This window comes from Paramisgurnus dabryanus, chromosome 23 (assembly GCF_030506205.2).
Source record: "Paramisgurnus dabryanus chromosome 23, PD_genome_1.1, whole genome shotgun sequence".
NCBI lineage: Eukaryota > Metazoa > Chordata > Actinopteri > Cypriniformes > Cobitidae > Paramisgurnus > Paramisgurnus dabryanus.
Window position 1 is genome coordinate 28,807,928 of NC_133359.1, and position 21,498 is coordinate 28,829,425.

The 21,498-nt window shown below is 36.1% G+C and overlaps 1 protein-coding gene across 2 annotated transcripts in view; it reads right to left on the reverse strand.

The window, feature by feature from the left end:
- Positions 1-782: 782 nt before the first annotated feature.
- pdhx (pyruvate dehydrogenase complex component X) overlaps positions 783-21,498 on the reverse strand; it is a 41,785-nt gene continuing 21,069 nt past the window's right edge. For both annotated transcript variants that reach the window (XM_065297959.2, XM_065297958.2), the window contains exons 5-11: positions 14,782-14,880; positions 14,200-14,359; positions 4,996-5,143; positions 3,691-3,749; positions 3,188-3,346; positions 2,311-2,375; positions 783-1,392 (exon numbers count right to left, since the gene is read on the reverse strand). In XM_065297959.2, the coding sequence (XP_065154031.2) occupies positions 1,122-1,392; positions 2,311-2,375; positions 3,188-3,346; positions 3,691-3,749; positions 4,996-5,143; positions 14,200-14,359; positions 14,782-14,880 (961 nt within the window). In that variant the 3' untranslated portion in view covers positions 783-1,121. The remainder of the gene's footprint in view (positions 1,393-2,310; positions 2,376-3,187; positions 3,347-3,690; positions 3,750-4,995; positions 5,144-14,199; positions 14,360-14,781; positions 14,881-21,498) is intronic.

Genomic DNA, 21,498 nt, shown 5'->3' on the forward strand with positions numbered 1-21,498 from the left:
GACCTTTCTCCACCCTCATCTCTTTCCCTATTTGCACTGACAGTTATCACACATAAGGATATTTAATTGTAAGAGATTGAGGATTCACATTTTATAACTGTCTATCAATGTATTTCTAAGGTGAAATCATTGCGAATTTCAGAGAAATGCATATGGACAAAACATAAGCTGCCTAAGTAACTATTCTCGCCTTCTTACTTCTGACGTCTTAAAAAATAAAATTAATAAAATTAAATTGTATTTATATAGCACTATTCACAATTGTCCATTGTTCCAAAGCAGCACTGCATGAAATAGAAACACAGAAAAGTAGAGAACAACAACCTTTTAAATATAGTTTTGGATGGAGTACATGGAGTTATTAAAATTTATTTCCTTGTTAAATTGTTTTGCACAGTGCAGTTGCAAAAAAAACGGCTTATTTTCACTTCATAAAGACTCTGATGTGTTACATTGTCATTTGTATGGAGGCTCTATAAATTTACACTAAATAACAATAATAAACTATTTTATTTATTTTCACTTGATAATTTATTTTTAACTTAAATTGGCTAGGCTTAATCCTTTTTATAAGGAGGAAAAGGCGTTTAGCCTACCTTGTGTTTTTATTGCACCTGTGCAAACAGGTGCTCGTACATTACGGAGGCACACTGAAAACCAGTCACTTCAGAACAAACATTCATCGAACATCTGAAAAAAATCACATCTTATAACAGACGAGTGAAGTGAACGAAAGAAAATAATCCTGCACACTGCCCCAATGATAAAGGACTGCAATAATATACAGCAGAAGACAAGTTTATTATCAGATAAAGCAAACAGACCAAACATGATGTGATGGCTTTGACTTTTTTGTAATCTGACAATAGCTGTATATAATGAATTTATTTTTGCGTAAGCGACTTAGTATACCCGAAAAATAATGAAAATATCCTCCTGTTAGGGTATTATAATAACTAAACTTTATTAATGGAGCCTGGATTTAAAAGAGACTCCTGGTGCTTCATACAACTTTATATACAGTACATCTTAATGAATAAATAAGCAGTAACTTTCACCGTATTTCACCCTATTTTCACTTGAAGCTCATAATGTTGCTTTTGATGACACTGTTGCTCTTTCTATGCCAGGCTCACACGCTGAGGCTGCTCAAGGTTTGAACGAAATTTCTGCAGAAAGCGTGAAGCAAGTTCATCATCTACTAGACGTCCATCACTGGATAACGTAGCAGTCAGTAGCTCTTGAGTACAGAGGACAGGAGTCAAACTGTCCTGGTTCTGTTCTGTCAACCTGACTTCAGTCCTGGTACTGCCCACAGCCAAAATACACGCTTGAGGAGGATTTATAACTGCACTAAATCCACTAATGCCAAACATTCCCAGATTAGAGATGCTGAAACCACAAACAACAAACAGCAATCAAGCAATTCATGTTAAACTCAACAAACTAAACATATAGAGAAATGTCTGAATCCTGTCTGATTTAAGATTATTTTAGGATTGTAACGCAGCACAATACTCTTGAGTATGAGTTTAAAAGTTTTTCCTTTATACTTGTAAGACATTTGAAAAACCATTTTTAACCCAACACATACTGTTTAATGCAGTATAAGCAATCAGGGAAGGACTTGTTAAAGCACTGTGTCAGCAGCACAAAAGGTCAAGGGTTTGATTCTCAGAAACACACATACTGCTAAAAAATACACTCGCATATATTGTGTATACTTTAATTTAGACACTAAATGCAGATATGTAAATGCTTAGCTACACATACAGATGTCAACATCAGTCACAGCATACATTTGTTAAAAATTTTTTCAATTAAATTGTATTTATATAGCAATTTTCACAATTGTTCCAAAGCGGCTTTACATTTATAAAAACAAGACAGTAAATGTCATAATAGTTTTCTAGAGTAAATAGATCATATCTATTTAATTGACTCTGGAATAATTGCCTCCGGTTCCTTATATAAGGAATAACTGATCACGGGCCATTTAATTATTTGAAAATAATGCACACCCAAGCTGCATACCAATAAAAACTTGTGTTTTTGCATTTTTAACAAGTACAATTAACTATTGTTATTACCTTCATTATTATGCAAATACGCACACGCACGCACACAGAGTTTAGAATGACCCAGTGAAAATAATATAATGTGATCAGTCTAAATGTGACAAAAAAACTAAAAAGAAGATCTGTAGTACTGTACAACATATGTCACAGATCAAATCTAATATTAGAAAGCTTATATAGTTTTAGTGTGAATGATGTAGAATGATATAACATAAATAAAAGAGAGATTTACCTGAATGATCCTCCCTGATACTCCTCTGGTAATAGTTTCCCATCCCGAGCTTTCTGGGCCAAAGCCTGAGAGAAAAGTTTGACAAACATTTACTCTATTCATTATTTATATTTTCCAACATCCCATACAGTCACCTGAGATCATTTTTAGATACTGAGGAAGATTTTGAAGAAGTTCACATCTATTCTGGACTATACTGACTACTTTATCTTTAATGTTTATTCTAAGTCATTTCAAAAATAGATTTTTGTTAAATTAACTTGAAATTAATTAAATGTTGGCACAATTATATTTTTGTCTATGAAAGTATTTTAAACACTTAAACATTGACCTTCAGATTAAAAGATTTTTAAGATTATGAAAAGATTTCAGTCAAGTGTTATAAAATATCTGAACAGTACTGTATGAGATTTTATTTATTTAAATTGCATCATTGTTGTTACAGTGGCTTTTCTATAAGCCGTGGCAGGGTGGTAAGATGTTCTTCAAACACAGCTTAGCTTGAAATAAACAGCAATCCAATATTTATTTAATGAAGAATTCTCAAGTTACAAATTTGTTAAAACTGGAGGATAATAAGATGGCTATGGTTCCGGTAAGAATCATATCTCATGTCACCCTTGTACACTCCAGAAAAACATCAAACTACCCTAATTTATGTTAACAGTTGTTCCCAACCAACAATTAGTCCATAACACCCTCTAGTGGTGCAATGAAAAAAAACACACATTTTTGGCTCCACCTTCGTCTCAGCTTAAAGGTTATCCAAAGTTTTTTATTCTTGTGCAGGGTTTACATTTGTTACAAATGAGCAAATAAAATATATATTTAATTTGTCAAAATAGTTAGTTGTCAATGTTCACATGTGATAGCAGACCTTTGCATTGGAAGCGATCTCCTGAAGGCCTTTGTTAGCAGCATCTTTAATGATGGGTGTGATGAGACCACGCGGTGTTGCTACGGCAATAGAGATGTGAATGGAGTCAAGAGCTCGAGGTCCCTCAGGGGACCAAATCACATTCACCTCTGGCATCTCCTGAGAGAAACAGACAGCAGCAGAGAGACTCTTACCATCCACAAACTTCAATAAATCACACAACAGCTGAATTTACCTCACCACATCATAGATCATATATGCACATATCACTCCATTCAACATTAGATAATAATCTCGTAAAAATACAAATATATTATTGTCGTTCATGATTAAAAGGTCACTACACATTTGACACTCAAGTTTTGTTTCCTGTTATTTATTTTTTGTTAATTTTGTGTTCATTTATTTGTGTAGAGTTGTTAACAGACTAACATTATACATACATCTGAATGTGAAATAAGGAAGATTGTGTATGAATGAATGATCATGTAAGCAGCACTTACTCTGAGTGTAGCAGCAGCAGCTTTAATGATAAAATCATTGACTGACACCTTGATGTTTTCTAAACACACAAACACAGATGTGAACACATGGCCGGCAGGACACAGATAATAGAAAATAAAGCTAGTCTGTTTGGATTGTAATTGGTCATATCAGGAATGGATATATATGGCCCTAGCATACACCCAGCGCAATGCAGCGCAATGCGCTACTCAAGTGTCTTATGCTAGTTTCAACCCTGGTTTCATTCTGGTCTGAAAACGAGGTGTGTTCAGGCACATTGCTATTTTGAGGCAACTAAAATAGACTACGCAACTGACTTCAGACTTTAGACCAGGTTTTTGTTGGTCAATGGCACAGTAGTGTTTTTGTTATTTAATGAGCGCGTTAGAATTATGCACCTATACATAGGACGACAATGCGGGTTTGCTTATCATACACTTGGATCCGCAGCAGCACAAAAACGATTTTAAATATGAAAAATTAAAGGATTAAAATGTAATAGATTATTATTGAGTCTCTTGGACATAAAAGGGCAACAATTATGAGACGTTAGAAGGCGCTGCTTCACCTGTAGCCTGGAAAGTAAAATAAATGCTTTGCTTTATACATGCATCTATTTTTAAATGTTTTTTAAATGCTATCACACAGATTTATTGTATATGATGACTTTGTACCTGTGGATATGGTGAGATGAGAAAAATTTTTAAGGAATGCTTTTTAAAAAAAACATGACGCTGTCCGAGTGCTGAAACGCTTCGGCTCTCCGCACGTTTGTGAATTCTTTATCTTCTGTTTGTTACAAATAAAGTATTTTTAGAGTACAACCTTTTCTTACATACTTGTAAATTATTTTATGAGATTACAATGATTATGTAGGACATCAATACATTTACAACAATTAAAAGCATGCTATTTTTACTTTCATGACTGAAAAAAACAGCTTTTAAAGGTTTAATAAAAAACAAAAATTTTTAACATTAATCTTAAACTGGTGGTCTTTTTCCTCCGCTTAGTTTTTCAGTTTATAAATTCCGCTTTCTAAAAAGGGATTGGGCATGGTCCCAGGTGCAACTGGCTTTTAAAAAGGATGAGAGCTGAGACTCTCATTGGTTTATTGCACATTACGCCCAAAACACACCAATTATGAAATTAATATCATTATGAAAATAGAAACAACCCTTTAGGCCATGCACTTCGCGCATAAATTTTTCCCGTCGTTAAATTAGCAAAAGTGGTTTCAGACACGCCTGTTTAGACTGTGGCCGTGCGCTTTAGACAATTTGCTCATAATGTTATGGTCTTACCTTTGGCCAGATCTTTTCTGAGCTTCATGACAGCACTGAGATTACATTCAACTGAAGCATATGCGTGGGGTATGGTGGTCTTCGACTGCGTTAATCTCTGAGCGATGACTCTCCTGACATTAGAGGCTGGTATCTCGGTGAACGTGCCCTGAAAGGATAGCGCACATTTCTGTGATGCATATTCATATATACTGTATGTGCATCATATATCAAACCTAAGACACAGTTAATGCCGCTCTTTTAATTTCACATTTTTCACAAAGACTTTTATTAAAACAAAAACAAACAAACAAACAAACAAAAAAACATACAGCACATTTAAGCTATACATGTGATCAGTATTATGTTTGTTCAATGGAAATCAAACCCACAATCTTTTGCTGCTAACAATTTTTTGTATGTAATATTCAATTCAATTAAAATTTATTTCTGTAGCACTATAATAAAACTTACATGACCTCTGCTATTAATTTTTTTTCATAAGGTATGTATATCAGTGATACTAACTTAGATATGCAGCCATTAATAGGTTTCATAATTTACAGCGATAAAATGTCACGATTAAGTAATCGTAAAGGCTCTGTTACACCACGTGTTTCTGTTTCACGCACACACACACAAACCAGATCCACAAACCACCAAGAGCCGTGTGCGTCATGATGCAGACTGGTTAGCACACTGTGTGACAAAGCTTCGTGAGAGTGTTTCAAAAGAATAGTTAATTAATTAAAATAACAGTTAATAAATTGAGTTTAATTATTTTAACGTGTTAATGATAAATGAATTAATAGTAATATAAAATTACACGTTAACACTGCCAACCCTAAAATTTATATTTGATTTGTGTTGTGTGTTATATAAAGCTACACCTGTCAAAATGACTCGCTCTACCAAGTCCAGGATTACCCCGTGTTATTATTCGTTTTGAGAGGTTCTTATCATTTTTACTAACACTTAAAAAAAACAAAAACAATTAGAAGTCCACATGTAAAATTACATTTATTAAAAAAATTATAAAAATTAATACAGGTTTTAAAAGCCAGCTAGGTTTTTTTTTTTTTTTTGACGCTGCTGACATGTTATCTGGTGCGACCGAGCTTCGTTTACAGTCTGAGGGATTAGGACATCTGTGACATGCACAGTTACGCACCATTAAAAAAATATAGCAATACCAAAATACAAACACTGTAGAATAGGTTGAATACAGCTTGTCTCTCCCTCAGACTGTAAACAAAGTTCTGGCGCATTAGATAACACGTCAGCAGCGGTGTACGCCAGCAGCGTCACGACAGTGTGGTGAACGCGAATTTACAACAGAATAGTCGTAATTTTTGTTATTTGGACCAAAATGTATTTTCGATGCTTCAACAAATTCTAACTGACCCACTGCTGTCATATGGACTACTTTGATGATGTTCTTATTACCTTTTTGGACATGAATAGTATACTGTACATACATTTCTAATAGAGGGTAAGAAAGCTTTCTGACTTAATCTAAAACAAACTGTGTTCCGAAGATGAACGGAGGTCTTACGGGTTTTGAACGACATAAGGGAGAGTCATTAATGACATAATTTTCATTTTTGGATTAGCTAACCCTTTAAGAATCTTATTTCTAAATCTCTTATTGTTTATTTTCTAGGCTATATTCATTAATAATAATTGATTAAATATGCATTATTCAGAAATAAACTATTTATATAGAAAGTTTATCAAATGTTAAAGCATGTGTGCAAGCATGGAGGCGCGCGTTTCAAAAAGCATGCAAACACAGAATCTCTCTGCGCTTGACAAGACACATACACGCAAAATTATCTCGAAAATACCACAGTATTGGCAATTATTCTCATAAAAGCAGTCAGTTATGTCTAATAGTGGACGCAAACAGTTCAGAAAGAAATCAGAAGTGTGTCAGTATACTGTATGGATCCGTGCTTATCCGATCTTAAAAAGGCAGTGCCCTCAAGAAATCTACTTATGTTTCATTTCATTATGTTAATCAAACAACAGAAGACAAGAGGAAAGTCACTTCTGTAAGTTTAATTATATTTAAGTTATCGTATGAAGAAAACACTGTTATTATTCATTTGATTATATTTCTGTTTCTAAATACTACAAGTGTTATACTATATTTGTAACTTTGTTCTTTTCTATTTTCATATGCTTATACATTTTTGATTTGTTCTCATTTCATTTGCCGCCTTTCAATTTCGCCTTTTATGCTGACCTGAAAATTATTTGATCCATGACAAAAAAAAAAACAATGTTATCCGTTTAACCACTACTATATTGTAAAATGATGTAATTTGAGAGAAGGCGTTGAGGTACACCATATTTTACCGAGGTCCACCCAGTTTAAAATTTCTGGCTTCGCCACTGGTATAAATATATGTGACCCTGCCTGTAAAAAAAGTTTAAGTTTTCTTTAATATTGACTCACGTATGATCACGTGAAAGATTTTATGTATTTCAGTCTTAGAAAGTCACATTTTACAGAAATTCCAATGTAAAGACAAGCTTATATATAAAGCCGCAACAGAATTAAAACATAATTTACTTGCCTGTGTGCTATAGACCAATTTAAAGTAGACGTCACAGTTACGTCACTGCAAGCTGCGCGCGCAATGCGGTTGCAGAAAAACAGTGGAAATGAATTAGACACGAGTGAAAAGAGCAAGTTAACTCACTAGAAAATGTCTTGTTGTGCTGTTAAGTGTCAGAATAAGAATGCCAAAAAAGATGGCTTTCATTTTTATAGAATACCATCTTCGAAGACATCATTTGAAGATAAACGTATGTGTTTATGGATACAATAAGCCCTTAAATGGACAGAATGGAGTGAGGAAATCATCTGGAAATCTTTTAATAATTAGAATAGAAAATAAGTAGAGAAGATGTCCGGTGTTCTGTCGAAGTCTGTTCCCTCCATGTGTTTCTTATAGCATTTTTATCACGTTACAATTATAATTTATTCAGAATAAATGTTTTTTTTATACTGAAAAAGGAATAATATCACATTTTTTTTAATATTTCATAATTTTTTCATTTTCTATTATTTCTTTTTATTTCCTTATATCTTAGCTTATGTCTTCTTCCTGTTTGTTCTAAAATTATTATGTTTACATACTTAACAAATATATAAATATAGCACACACACACACACACACACACACACACACACACACACACACACACACACACACACACACACACACACACACACACACACACACACACACACGATGTAAAGTGTTATTAATATATAAACAGGCCTTTTTAATGTATGTTTAAACATAATACTTTTATAATAGTTTTAGAACAAACACGTAAGATAAATATAAGGAAGAAATAATAGAAAACAGGAAAATTATGAGAAATTTAATAAACGCTATTATATATAATACATGATAGTATTGCTTTTATATGTACTTTAGCGATTCAGACTGTAAAAATTATTGATTTAACAAAAAAGAACAATACATATACATTACATACATGCATATCAGTAGCCAAGCCATTTAAACTTTTTATTTATCTAAAAAATAAACGTAACGTGATTAAAACGCTATAAGAAACACTGCACTAAAGGGAAACATAGGGGAATCAGACTTCAACAGAACACCGGATCCATAAAAATCACGGTTTAATGCTAAAACACTTCACAACCCTACTGCGGAGCAGTCACTTTCTGCAACCAGTTTGGCTCTGTTTGCAAAAACGAAATTGGTCTATATCACATTAAAGCTGAGATTCTCCTGTTTTCAGTGATATATTACACATTTATGAGAAAATGACAGGTAGGGTCACTTATATGCACAAGTTTACAGAACAATGAGGACCAAACTGTTCCCGGTGATGACAGACAGCGTGAATGGCTGGTCATTAACACCTTTATTATGTTTTATTACACGGCTCTCTGGAATGCTTGATTCTGATTGGTCAGTGGAGACATTTGCAGGTTCGTTCTTTTCATATAATAACCGCTCCAAAATAATAACGCATAGCCGGACTACTTGCACGAGTAAAATCGCTCCGCGCCAATAAAGATCAATAAAGATTACTGTCTGTTTGGCGCCATCTTGTGACAAACACTCGACAACCACGACAAGACACAGAGAGCTTACTGAGACTGAACTTGACAAAATGCAAAATGCACTTTATGCATCTGTGCAAAGTTTCGCGGAAGGATAAAAATGTTAATTTAAAACAAATATGCCAATAAAATGTTTCAAATTCATGTCCAGTTTTTTTTCTTATGTGGCAAGTAGCCGTGTAATAAGCGGGATAATGTAGAGGCAGCCGGTAGTTATCGGGAAATAAGCCCCTTCAGTATGATACAAGACCCTCCGCTTCGCGTCGGGTCCTGATCACACTGTCGGGGCTTATTTCCCAATAACTACCGGCTGCCTCTACATTATCCCTTACTTAACCATCCTTTACCTTCTTATGGGTTCTTATTTTTATGTTGTTGGCTGTGCTCCCATATTCCCCCTCACTGTTTGAGTTGTTTTGCCTTTTTGGTTACACTTTATTTTCATAGTCCACTTTAGACATTATACCAACTAATGGTAACTTTGCAACTACATTAACTCTCATTAGAGTATTAGTAGACTGTTAGGGAAGTTGTTAATGGAAGTATGAAGTGCCGTTACCAATATGCTAAATCCCTAATGTACTCATGATAAAATGACTATATTACTGTTGATAGAGTAATCACTTATGAAAAACACTGCTCGAATATCAAATATGTTGAGTGTTGTGATCAGAGCTGTGTTGTTGTTGCGTGTTAGGCAGACAGCGTGAATGGCTGGTCATTAACACCTTTATTATGTTTTATTACACGGCTCTCTGGAATGCTTGATTCTGATTGGTCAGTGGAGACATTTGCAGGTTCGTTCTTTTCATATAATAACCGCTCCAAAATAATAACGCATAGCCGGACTACTTGCACGAGTAAAATCGCTCCGCGCCAATAAAGATCAATAAAGATTACTGTCTGTTTGGCGCCATCTTGTGACAAACACTCGACAACCACGACAAGACACAAATGTGATTCCTCCCATCTGGAAATCAGCCTTTGTGGTTCCTATTCTAAAAGGTGGTGATCCTTCCATTTTAAATAACTACAGACCAATCTCTAAACTGTCAGTGCTGGTCAAGATTTTAGAATCCCTTGTCAGTGATCAGTTAAAGAAATATTTTAACAGTTATAATGTTTTATCTGATTTCCAATCTGGTTTTAGAAAAGGGCATAGTACAACAACAGCAGCTCTTAAAGTTTTAAATGATTTTATTGAATCAATGGATAACAAGCGGCATTGTGCAGCCCTTTTTATTGACCTTTCAAAGGCGTTCGACACAGTGGACCACACAGTACTTAAACAGAGACTGTATGGGGCTGGGCTTAGTGAGCAAACTATTGGCTGGTTTGTTAACTACCTTACAGATAGGACTCAGTGTGTGCAGGCGGAGGGTAGCACTTCTCGCTATCTGAAAATATCAAAAGGTGTGCCTCAGGGATCAATCCTAGGACCATTGTTATTTATCATCTATATTAATAACATTGACCACAATGTGTCTACTGTCAAATTTCATTTTTATGCTGATGACACAGTACTGTATTGCTCAGAACCTACCGTAGACCAGGCCCTCTCCCAGTTACAACTTGCTTTCAACATGCTTCAACAGAATCTTTATGAGTTAAAACTTGTTCTTAATGCAGATAAAACTAAAGTTATGCTTTTTACAAATACAAAACCTAAATCAAATGTGCCTTCAATTCGCACTACACAGGGAACAAAAATTGAATTTGTCTCTAAGTACAGATATCTCGGTATTTTAATTGATGAATCTCTTTCTTTTAGCCTTCACATTCAGCAGCTGGCAAATAGATTAAAACTTAAATTAGGGTTTTATTTTAGGATTAAATCCTGCCTTTCGTTTGAATCTAGAAAGAGGCTGGTTAATGCCACTTTTATGTCTGTACTTGACTATGGTGATGTTTTATACATGCATGCGTCGTCTACTAGTTTACATACATTGGACAGTGTTTACCATGGAGCTTTGAGGTTTATCACTGGTATGAAGGCCCTCACTCATCATTGTGAACTGTATAAACGGGTTGGATGGTCATCTTTATTAATACGGAGACTTCAACATTGGCATATTTTTATATATAAGGCAATATTAGGTCTCCTTCCATCCTACCTCCTGACATATATAAGTGAAAAAGGTACTGGGTCTTATAACCTTCGTTCCCAAGATCATTTCCTTTTAACTGTCCCAAAGGTTAGAACTGAGTTAGGAAAAAAGGCTTTTCAGTTTGCTGCTCCTTCAACATGGAACAAGTTGCAAGAATCTATGAAACTAACTAAGTTGGTTTCACTGGCCGCTTTTAAAAAGATATTATTTGACTCACAGGCAGCCACATCTGGCTGTGGATGTTTTAATTGATGTGTAAGGATTCTGGTTGACTTTGAGGGATTTAGTTTTTTCTTTATTTTTTAATTTCTGTGTTTCTGTGTATTTTGTATTTGCGTGTACTGTATGTGTGGTTGTACTGCTGCCTCCCTTGGCCAGGACACTCTTGAAAAAGAGATTTTTAATCTCAACGAGTCTCTTCCTGGTTAAATAAAGGTAAAATAAAAATAAAAGACACAGAGAGCTTACTGAGACTGAACTTGACAAAATAGAGCATGACAGCTACGAAGCCAACACACAAAAAAATACAGAATGGGCATTAAAACTTCTCAAAGACTGGCTAAAAGAGAAAAAATGGAGACAAGTATGAAGCAGAGGATCTTAATAAGGTATTCGATCATTTTATGCATCTGTGCAAAGTTTCGCGGAAGGATAAAAATGTTAATTTAAAACAAATATGCCAATAAAATGTTTCAAATTCATGTCCAGTTTTTTTTCTTATGTGGCAAGTAGCCGTGTAATAAGCGGGATAATGTAGAGGCAGCCGGTAGTTATCGGGAAATAAGCCCCTTCAGTATGATACAAGACCCTCCGCTTCGCGTCGGGTCCTGATCACACTGTCGGGGCTTATTTCCCAATAACTACCGGCTGCCTCTACATTATCCCTTACTTAACCATCCTTTACCTTCTTATGGGTTCTTATTTTTATGTTGTTGGCTGTGCTCCCATATTCCCCCTCACTGTTTCAGTTGTTTTGCCTTTTTGGTTACACTTTATTTTCATAGTCCACTTTAGACATTATACCAACTAATGGTAACTTTGCAACTACATTAACTCTCATTAGAGTATTAGTAGACTGTTAGGGAAGTTGTTAATGGAAGTATGAAGTGCCGTTACCAATATGCTAAATCCCTAATGTACTCATGATAAAATGACTATATTACTGTTGATAGAGTAATCACTTATGAAAAACACTGCTCGAATATCAAATATGTTGAGTGTTGTGATCAGAGCTGTGTTGTTGTTGCGTGTTAGGCAGACAGCGTGAATGGCTGGTCATTAACACCTTTATTATGTTTTATTACACGGCTCTCTGGAATGCTTGATTCTGATTGGTCAGTGGAGACATTTGCAGGTTCGTTCTTTTCATATAATAACCGCTCCAAAATAATAACGCATAGCCGGACTACTTGCACGAGTAAAATCGCTCCGCGCCAATAAAGATCAATAAAGATTACTGTCTGTTTGGCGCCATCTTGTGACAAACACTCGACAACCACGACAAGACACAGAGAGCTTACTGAGACTGAACTTGACAAAATAGAGCATGACAGCTACGAAGCCAACACACAAAAAAATACAGAATGGGCATTAAAACTTCTCAAAGACTGGCTAAAAGAGAAAAAATGGAGACAAGTATGAAGCAGAGGATCTTAATAAGGTATTCGATCATTTTATGCATCTGTGCAAAGTTTCGCGGAAGGATAAAAATGTTAATTTAAAACAAATATGCCAATAAAATGTTTCAAATTCATGTCCAGTTTTTTTTCTTATGTGGCAAGTAGCCGTGTAATAAGCGGGATAATGTAGAGGCAGCCGGTAGTTATCGGGAAATAAGCCCCTTCAGTATGATACAAGACCCTCCGCTTCGCGTCGGGTCCTGATCACACTGTCGGGGCTTATTTCCCAATAACTACCGGCTGCCTCTACATTATCCCTTACTTAACCATCCTTTACCTTCTTATGGGTTCTTATTTTTATGTTGTTGGCTGTGCTCCCATATTCCCCCTCACTGTTTGAGTTGTTTTGCCTTTTTGGTTACACTTTATTTTCATAGTCCACTTTAGACATTATACCAACTAATGGTAACTTTGCAACTACATTAACTCTCATTAGAGTATTAGTAGACTGTTAGGGAAGTTGTTAATGGAAGTATGAAGTGCCGTTACCAATATGCTAAATCCCTAATGTACTCATGATAAAATGACTATATTACTGTTGATAGAGTAATCACTTATGAAAAACACTGCTCGAATATCAAATATGTTGAGTGTTGTGATCAGAGCTGTATTGTTGTTGCGTGTTAGAGGTATGTTGTGTGATTTAAAGAGCAAAAAGGAAAACTAAATTAGAGAATAAATCTTTGATGATAACTTGCAGTGTTATATTTCATTAAATAAATAAAGACCATGTTTATGTCTGTTATGTAACATGTTAGTGGAAAATTCATAAACTATGTTTAAAAGGATTTTAAAAAATTTAAAAGGTATGCTTTAGGCCAGGAGTGGGGAACCCTGGGTCCTGGAGGGCCACTGTCCTGCAGAGTTTAGTTCCAACCATAATCAAACACACCTGAATTTAATTTCCAAGTGATCCTGAAGACTTTAATTTGATTTTTCAGGTGTGTTTAATTAGGGTTGAAACAAAACTCTGCAGGACAGTGGCCCTCCAGGACCAGGGTTCCCCACCCCTGCTTTAGGCCAATAAACATACACTTATGAATAGTTTTTGTTGTGCTGGTTAGACACAACTCTGAAGTAGGAGCTAATTTAGTTGCCCAAAAAAGGCGGTGCCAGTACTAAAATTATCACCAGCTCTTGCGGTTCAAACCCGCTAAAAAGCAGCTAGTCCCACTTATAGATCAGATACTATGAAGAGGTTTCTGTGGTGTGAATGAGGCCAATATTTAAAACTGAATGCAGCACAACATGACATCTGGGTATTGCTGTATTTAACATTTGGTTAAAGGTCATAGTGGTCTGTAAGAATCAGTTTGTCACTTACCGGAGCTCCAGGTTTACCAGGAACAGAAACAGGTGGGTAAGTGGGGCGACCGGTGGTGGGGGCAGCTGGTGGAGGTGGGGTTGGAGCAGGAGAAGTAGCAGCTCTTGCAGGAGGAGCAGCTTGGCCTTTACCCCGCTGATTCAACAGATTCAGAACATCTCTGACAAAGACAGAAACATTGAGATTAGTGTCATTACTCAACCAAATAACTGAACCCCCAGTAAATCAAAAAACATTATGTACATCCACCTGCTCCGTCTCAGAATAATCCTTTTAGAATCATCAAAAGTAAAAAAAAATCTTTTTTTAAGATGTTTTTGCACATTTAATCAATATTTGTTACTGAATCTTATTGCAGCATTCTCTCAATTCAATCTTCATTCAAAGAACAAAATGATCTCCATCAACACTTTTATAATTATAAATATTTATAATCCTCTATGTATGACAATGGGGGGAAACACAGGCTGATATATCATTTGTAATGTGTGTGTGTGTGTGTGTGTGTGTGTGTGTGTGTGTGTGTGTGTGTGTGTGTGTGTGTGTGTGTGTGTGTGTGTGTGTGTGTGTTGTAAGACTCACTCTTTAGTAACAAGACCTCGTGGGCCAGTAGGCATCACCAGATCAGGGTCCAGACCATGTGTGTCCAAAATGTGTCTTGCAGCTGGACTCAAACGTAACCTGTTCACACATACAAAATGACATGTTTACAAATGACCTTGATACCAAGGGCCTAATTACACAACCTGAATGTAAAAAAAATTATATGCCTATTTCTCATTCTTTTGACTAGGCATAAGATGTGCAGCAGGTATAAATTCTGCAAATGACTTATTTAACCTTCAGCCTGGTCTTATAAGATGTAACGTCCAGCAGGTGCAACTGGACCCCTGCCACTGCAAAACATAGCTCAGAGAAGCTCTAGAAAACATCAGATTTTCTGTTAATAATCAGACTTCTTTTGAAACGGTTAGTCCTGCACGGTATTGGCAGAAACTGACATTGTAATATTTAGCTTTTCTATTTTGTATACTGCAATGTTAGAAACACTGGATGACTTCACCAGATGACTTCTGGCTTGCATTTCTTGGATAGCTCTGGGATGACAACTTGAGGAAAATAATTGTATGATAGGCATTACATATCTTTCTCAAGTGACCAAAAAGTGTTAATAAAACCTTTTTTGAAAGCGTATTAATTGTTACCACCATGGCTTCAAACACATTGCATATAAATTTGGTTGTCACTTCACCTTTTTGTACATAATTATGTTCTGTACACACACACACACACACACACACACACACACACACACACACACACACACACACACACACACACACACTTCAGTCATTTACGGGACAACCACATTCTACTACTGAATAAACTACTGCAAAATGCAGATAGTGACAAACGTATTTACAGACACTCTGCATATTGTGTACATAACCGAACTGAACAACTAGTTGTTAATGAAGTTATTTAAATGTGCATCATAGACATGACAGGTCTCTCTTTTGAAAAAAATAAATAAAATAAATGCATATAAGGGGAAAAAGTCTTCTGTAATGTTTAATATAAGCAAGATCGTTTTGTTGCTGTGTTTGCCATTAATACTACTACTACTACTACTAATAATAATATTAAACCTGTCATTCAAGCAGCGCCTTATGGAGAAAGAGCCGGTTGCTCAGCTTGGGACTGGCGGGCTCCGTCAGAAGTACCTGTGCATACTGACTCATAAACTTAATTAAACTAGTGTTAATCTCGCAATACACGTAGATTCATAAGCCATTTAACGCAGCGCATGCAAGCACTGCATTTAAACAGTTGTCTCTAATTTGAAAGTAAAATGCGCATGGCTGGATGTGCATTTATAAGCCCCTCCCACCTGTGTCACATACAACTCCCTACCTAGAGGCTGTTTACACTTGGCATTAACATGCATTTTCGTCGATCGGATCACAAGTGGACGACGTTAATGCCAGGTGTAAACGGTGTTCAAAACGTTTTGAACGCGTCCACTTTCGACCACTTTCAACCACATTCAGAGGTAGTCGAAACCACTTTCGATCGGATCGCTTTGGAGTTGTGGAACGCAAATGTGGTTGAATGTGTTCGAACAGCCACACGTGACCGCCTTCTCTCCGCCCATTTATCTAATCTGAGGTATTAAACACAAGTTTTACGTCTTTTTTTGACTACTGGCATGAACATACGGTGAACAGCGCTATTTTTAGCCTTTCATTGATAAAACTACTGGTGGTGTTCTACGTAGTTTCGTTTTGAAAGCGTGAAAGTTGCATGATCCTATTTCATCAATTGCGCTGAAAATTCAGAGAAAGCTCCAACATATAAACGTACAAAACACTGTGCAGCATGTATACTTGCTAAACAAGCAGCGGACTCCGACATTAATATTAGTTTGCGTCCATATGAACTCATAATTACTCCCGCTCGCGTTTGAATGACAGCAGAGAACCTCGCCCACCGTCTCACGGACCGTCCCCTCACAGCATTCAGGACAGAAGCGGTCGAAAGTTAACAAAAGAGACGGATTTAAATACCAGGTGTAAACTTAATGTGTCTCTCTCATCCACTTGTGATCCGATCGATGAAAACACATCTTAATACCAAGTGTAAACAGCCCCTATTAGTCTTATTCTTTAAAGTCTCTTTATCATTTTCTCAACATGTGGTGTTTGTACCTACTTGGCAAGGCCATCCCTACTATTCAATGCAGATACACAACATTAGTTACCCTAATTTAATTTTTACCACTTTTTAAAGTTTTAAAACAAAGTGGTTTATAAGGGCTCGCCCCCTATCTTTGCACATTATTAACCCTCAATCGGTACTTGGGGTCTATACCCCAAACGACATTTCATTGGTTAAAAAAAAGTTTCCCTTCATCTCAGAGATGTAAAACTTTGTGACTTTTCCTAAATAATCTATCTTTACATACACACAAAAAAAAAAACTGGGCTTGATTAGTTTGTTCTAAAGGTATGTAAAAAAATTTTTATCAATCTGACCCCAATTGAAAGTGAATGGGAAATGCAAAAATATTTACTTTTTTTCAATTTGTCAAAAAATTAATATCAATAAATCCAGCAAAAATCTGAAAATTGTGACACAGAAATGAAGGCCTGGTACTTGTGCACAAATGCAATGCAAAAAACACATGCTCACACAAACACACACACAAATACACACAAACACACACAGGTATGACTGCCACAGAGAGCATTTGTGTGGAATTTGGCAAATAAAATCAGTCACAAATGCAGAAAATAACACATAAAGGGGTGTGACCTAATGCACGAACATGTGCGCGCACACACACGCACACATACACACACTCTTTCTCTCTCCTTCTCATGCACACTCTCTCATGCACACTATCTCTCTTACATACACGTGCAAACACACCCACACACATACAAACAAACCCCCACACACACATACAAACCCACACACGCACACACAAACACACACATGCATGACTACCACAGAGAGCATTTTTATCAAATTTGGCAAATAAAATCAACCACAAACGTAGAAAAAAGATATAAAGGGATGTAACCTAATGCACGCACTTGTACACTCCGACACACACACACACACACACACACACACACACACACACACACACTAGGGCTGCAACTAACGACTATTTTAATAGTCGACTAGTCACCGACTATTGAAACGATTAGTCGACTAATCGAATAATTAATATTTTTTAATATATTTAGCATGAGATTGCCTAAATTCTGTGGAAAATTATAGTAAACACAAGAAAGAAGGGGGTACTTCAATGATTTTTTTTTACATTCAATGAAAACAAGTTTTAACATTTTTAATAATTGCATCTACTATGATTTTACCAAAACGAAGTTATGTATTTCAGCTATTTTAATATATATATGTATATATATGCTGTATTTTTTAAGTTATGAAGGTTTAAATCAAAATAAACCAACTGCAGTTGAATTGATATTAATTTGAATGGACAACCAAAAAATGAGATTTCAGAAATTTAAAAAACAGAGTTATATATATATATATATATATATATATATATATATATATACATATATATATATATATATATATATATATATATACTCAGAGGGCATTCGCCTGTTGTGGGGTGCACGTCTGCTTCTTTTGCAGGAAGGGGTCCATGGTGGCTCTCTTCTTCAGACAGCATGCATTTAATTTAAAATACTTTTGTCAGGCACAGTCGGGCATAACGTTAAACTTTTGTTATGTTTTTTTAAGCGAAAATACGCTTATAAAATGTACAATGTACATCCAAAACAAAACATATTGGCTTCCATGTTATTTAAATCTTACCGAGGCGAGTCAAACTCCGTTTCATTCAACTGTCCGACGTGCTTTCTCTTTAAATGTTCGTGCATCACCGAGGTGCTGCCGTGATACGCAAAGACTGCTTTGCAAACCATGCAGGTAATCTTTTTATTCGCCGTATCCAGGCTAAAATGCTCCCAAACTTCATATGTTTTGGTAGCGAAGCTGCTGCGTTGGACACCGCCATTTCTGTATGTTATCGCTCAGCATAGAAGCTAATGCGCATGTGCGACTCTTGGCAGAGAGTCCCTGCGTCCCAAACCGCATACTTCAATACTATATAGTAGGTGAAAAGCACTACTTCTCATACTCTTTGCCTACTATATAGTATGGAAGTAGGCGGTTTGGGACGCAGCGATTGTAATGAAGAGAGATGCCTCACTCGGCCGGAAAAAAACATGTCTGGCGACAACGTCGACAATGAAATTCATTGTCGACTATTTCTATTATCGATTTTTGTCGACAACGTCGACGAATCGTTGCAGCCCTAACACACACACACACACACACACACACACACACACACACACACACACACACACGCACACACACACACGCACACACACACGCACACACACACGCGCACACACACGCGCACACACACACGCACACACACACGCACACACACGCACACACACGCACACACATGCTCTCTCTCTCTCTCTGCCTCTCTCTCACACACACACACACACACACACACACACACACACGTGCGCACACACACACAGAGACACACACACTTACACTCGGTCAAATTTCTATGGCATTTTGTAAAAACTGACATTTCAAAATACATCAAAAACTATAAAAAAATGACTATTTGAAATAATATTTATTTTTAATATCATTTCTAATGTTTATATAAACATAAATTTACAAAATGTATCACAAAAGTAAAGATTTGAGCAGTTGTCCATTTCCAGGAAAATTAATGGGTCTCTATGGGAATCTGCCGGTCTAAATGATATAACTCCTACACTGTAGGGATGCTCCGATCGATCGGCCGATAATGCTTGCTATGTTTCTCAATGAATTACGGTGAAATGCCACTACATCCAAAAGCCAGGGGGCGCTCTCGTGCAGAAACTCAAAATGCGCTGTAGACGAAGAACAATACACACGCAGCTGTGATGACAAGCAGCTCCATGAAATGGCTGAAGGATATATTTATATTGCTGTTCTTCATATCTTTTCAGGTATTTTCATCATAATAAAGAATATGTTTAATAATTATGTTTGACGAGTGTTGCTTTTTCAAATGCATGTTATAAACGCCTCAAACTAACAGTGATTTTAGATCGATAAGGACTGACTGATCAAAAGCCGTAGTACATGAAATAGCTGTAATACAGGGTTTATACAGAAATCCTTAAGTTAAATTTACTACTTTTTACTACCTTTTTTACTACCTTCAGAATATTTTTTAAAACCATCACGACACTGAATTGCAAGTGTTAATCAGCGACCTTTCTATTATTTACACAGATTTTGACATATATAACATACAAAAAAGAATTAAAGTGAAAAAAATTCTTCTGACTGAAATATTTTTCAGGCCAAGTCATATTCCTTTACCTAACACTTTATGTAGGCGAGACCAATAGCATTTTAAGGGGAGATTTTTTTGCCATAAATTCCATATCGAAGTCTCATGTGGCATATAGGTAGCTGTAGTTTGCAGGGCATTTCAGATTAAGGCGAAACATAAATAACTCACTATACTGTATAAAAAGAAAACATGAATATCACCACCTTTAATGAATCTTTTATTAATTATTTATTAATTGTAAATGTATTTATTTTAGCATTTACTAATAATTTTTTAATCAAAGTTGAAACTGTTAACATTAGTGAATGCACCATGAACCACGGTCAATTACTGTAATGACATAAACAAGAATTAATTAATGATTATATACTCTATATTTTTCATTGTTTGTTTATGTTATATAATGCATTTACTAATGTGAACAAATACAACTTTTTCATATCATATTATTCAGTACACATAAACAAATATTCCAGGGTCTGTTCTGTTCACACAACAGCTTACAGTCACAGCTCTAATACAGAAACTTTATGTATGAATATAAACCCTGAACGAGTAACTCGAGTCAAACTAGTGTACAATTCGCACAGGATGTCTGTAACCATCGTGACAGTTGTTAATTGAATGACTGTACATTTATCAACAAATTATTATGTTACAATAGAGGCAGCGCTGATGTGCTAGTTTATGCGCAATGTTTCTGCTGTTTACTTTCTCCTAAGACCTAAATGGTCGTGTTTATATGAGGATATTTGCAAAGACGGGGTTTTTGAGGCATATGTGTTATTTAAGGCCAATAAAGCGGCAAAAATACGTACAACACAAGCTCAATGAGAAACGAATGCGCGGCTAGCGTGCTCCTCTGACACAGAAACAGCGGACGCACTGTTGTTTGTGTTTGAATGGCTTAAAATCACTTGTTTTTAAACTGCTGTGCTTAAATATGTGTACAAATGTTACGTTTTAGTGCCCACACGCAAATGCAACTGCAAGAACCGACAGGTGGATGACATCAAAGTCCCGCGAGAGCATTTCGGAAGCAGTTTCCTTTTATGATTCCTCGTCAATCGCTCTCACAGGATTTGGATGTCATCTGCCTTTTGGTTGTTGTGGCGCCACATGAAGTTTACCCACGAGTTAAACAAACCCGTTGTACCAGCCACTGGCTATATCAGCATAGCATTAAAAAGCGTGCCGCGGATGATCAGTAACGTGAGAAATCATTTACCCCCAAAATAGAGGACCCCTTACGTTAGTCATACTGTGCAAAGACACGCAATTACCTGTTTTCTTACCCCAAGAACTGAAAGGCTTGCCAATCTTCATCATTTCGCTAAGCCAAGTCAATCGTCTTTTACACCTTTATCGATCTTCAA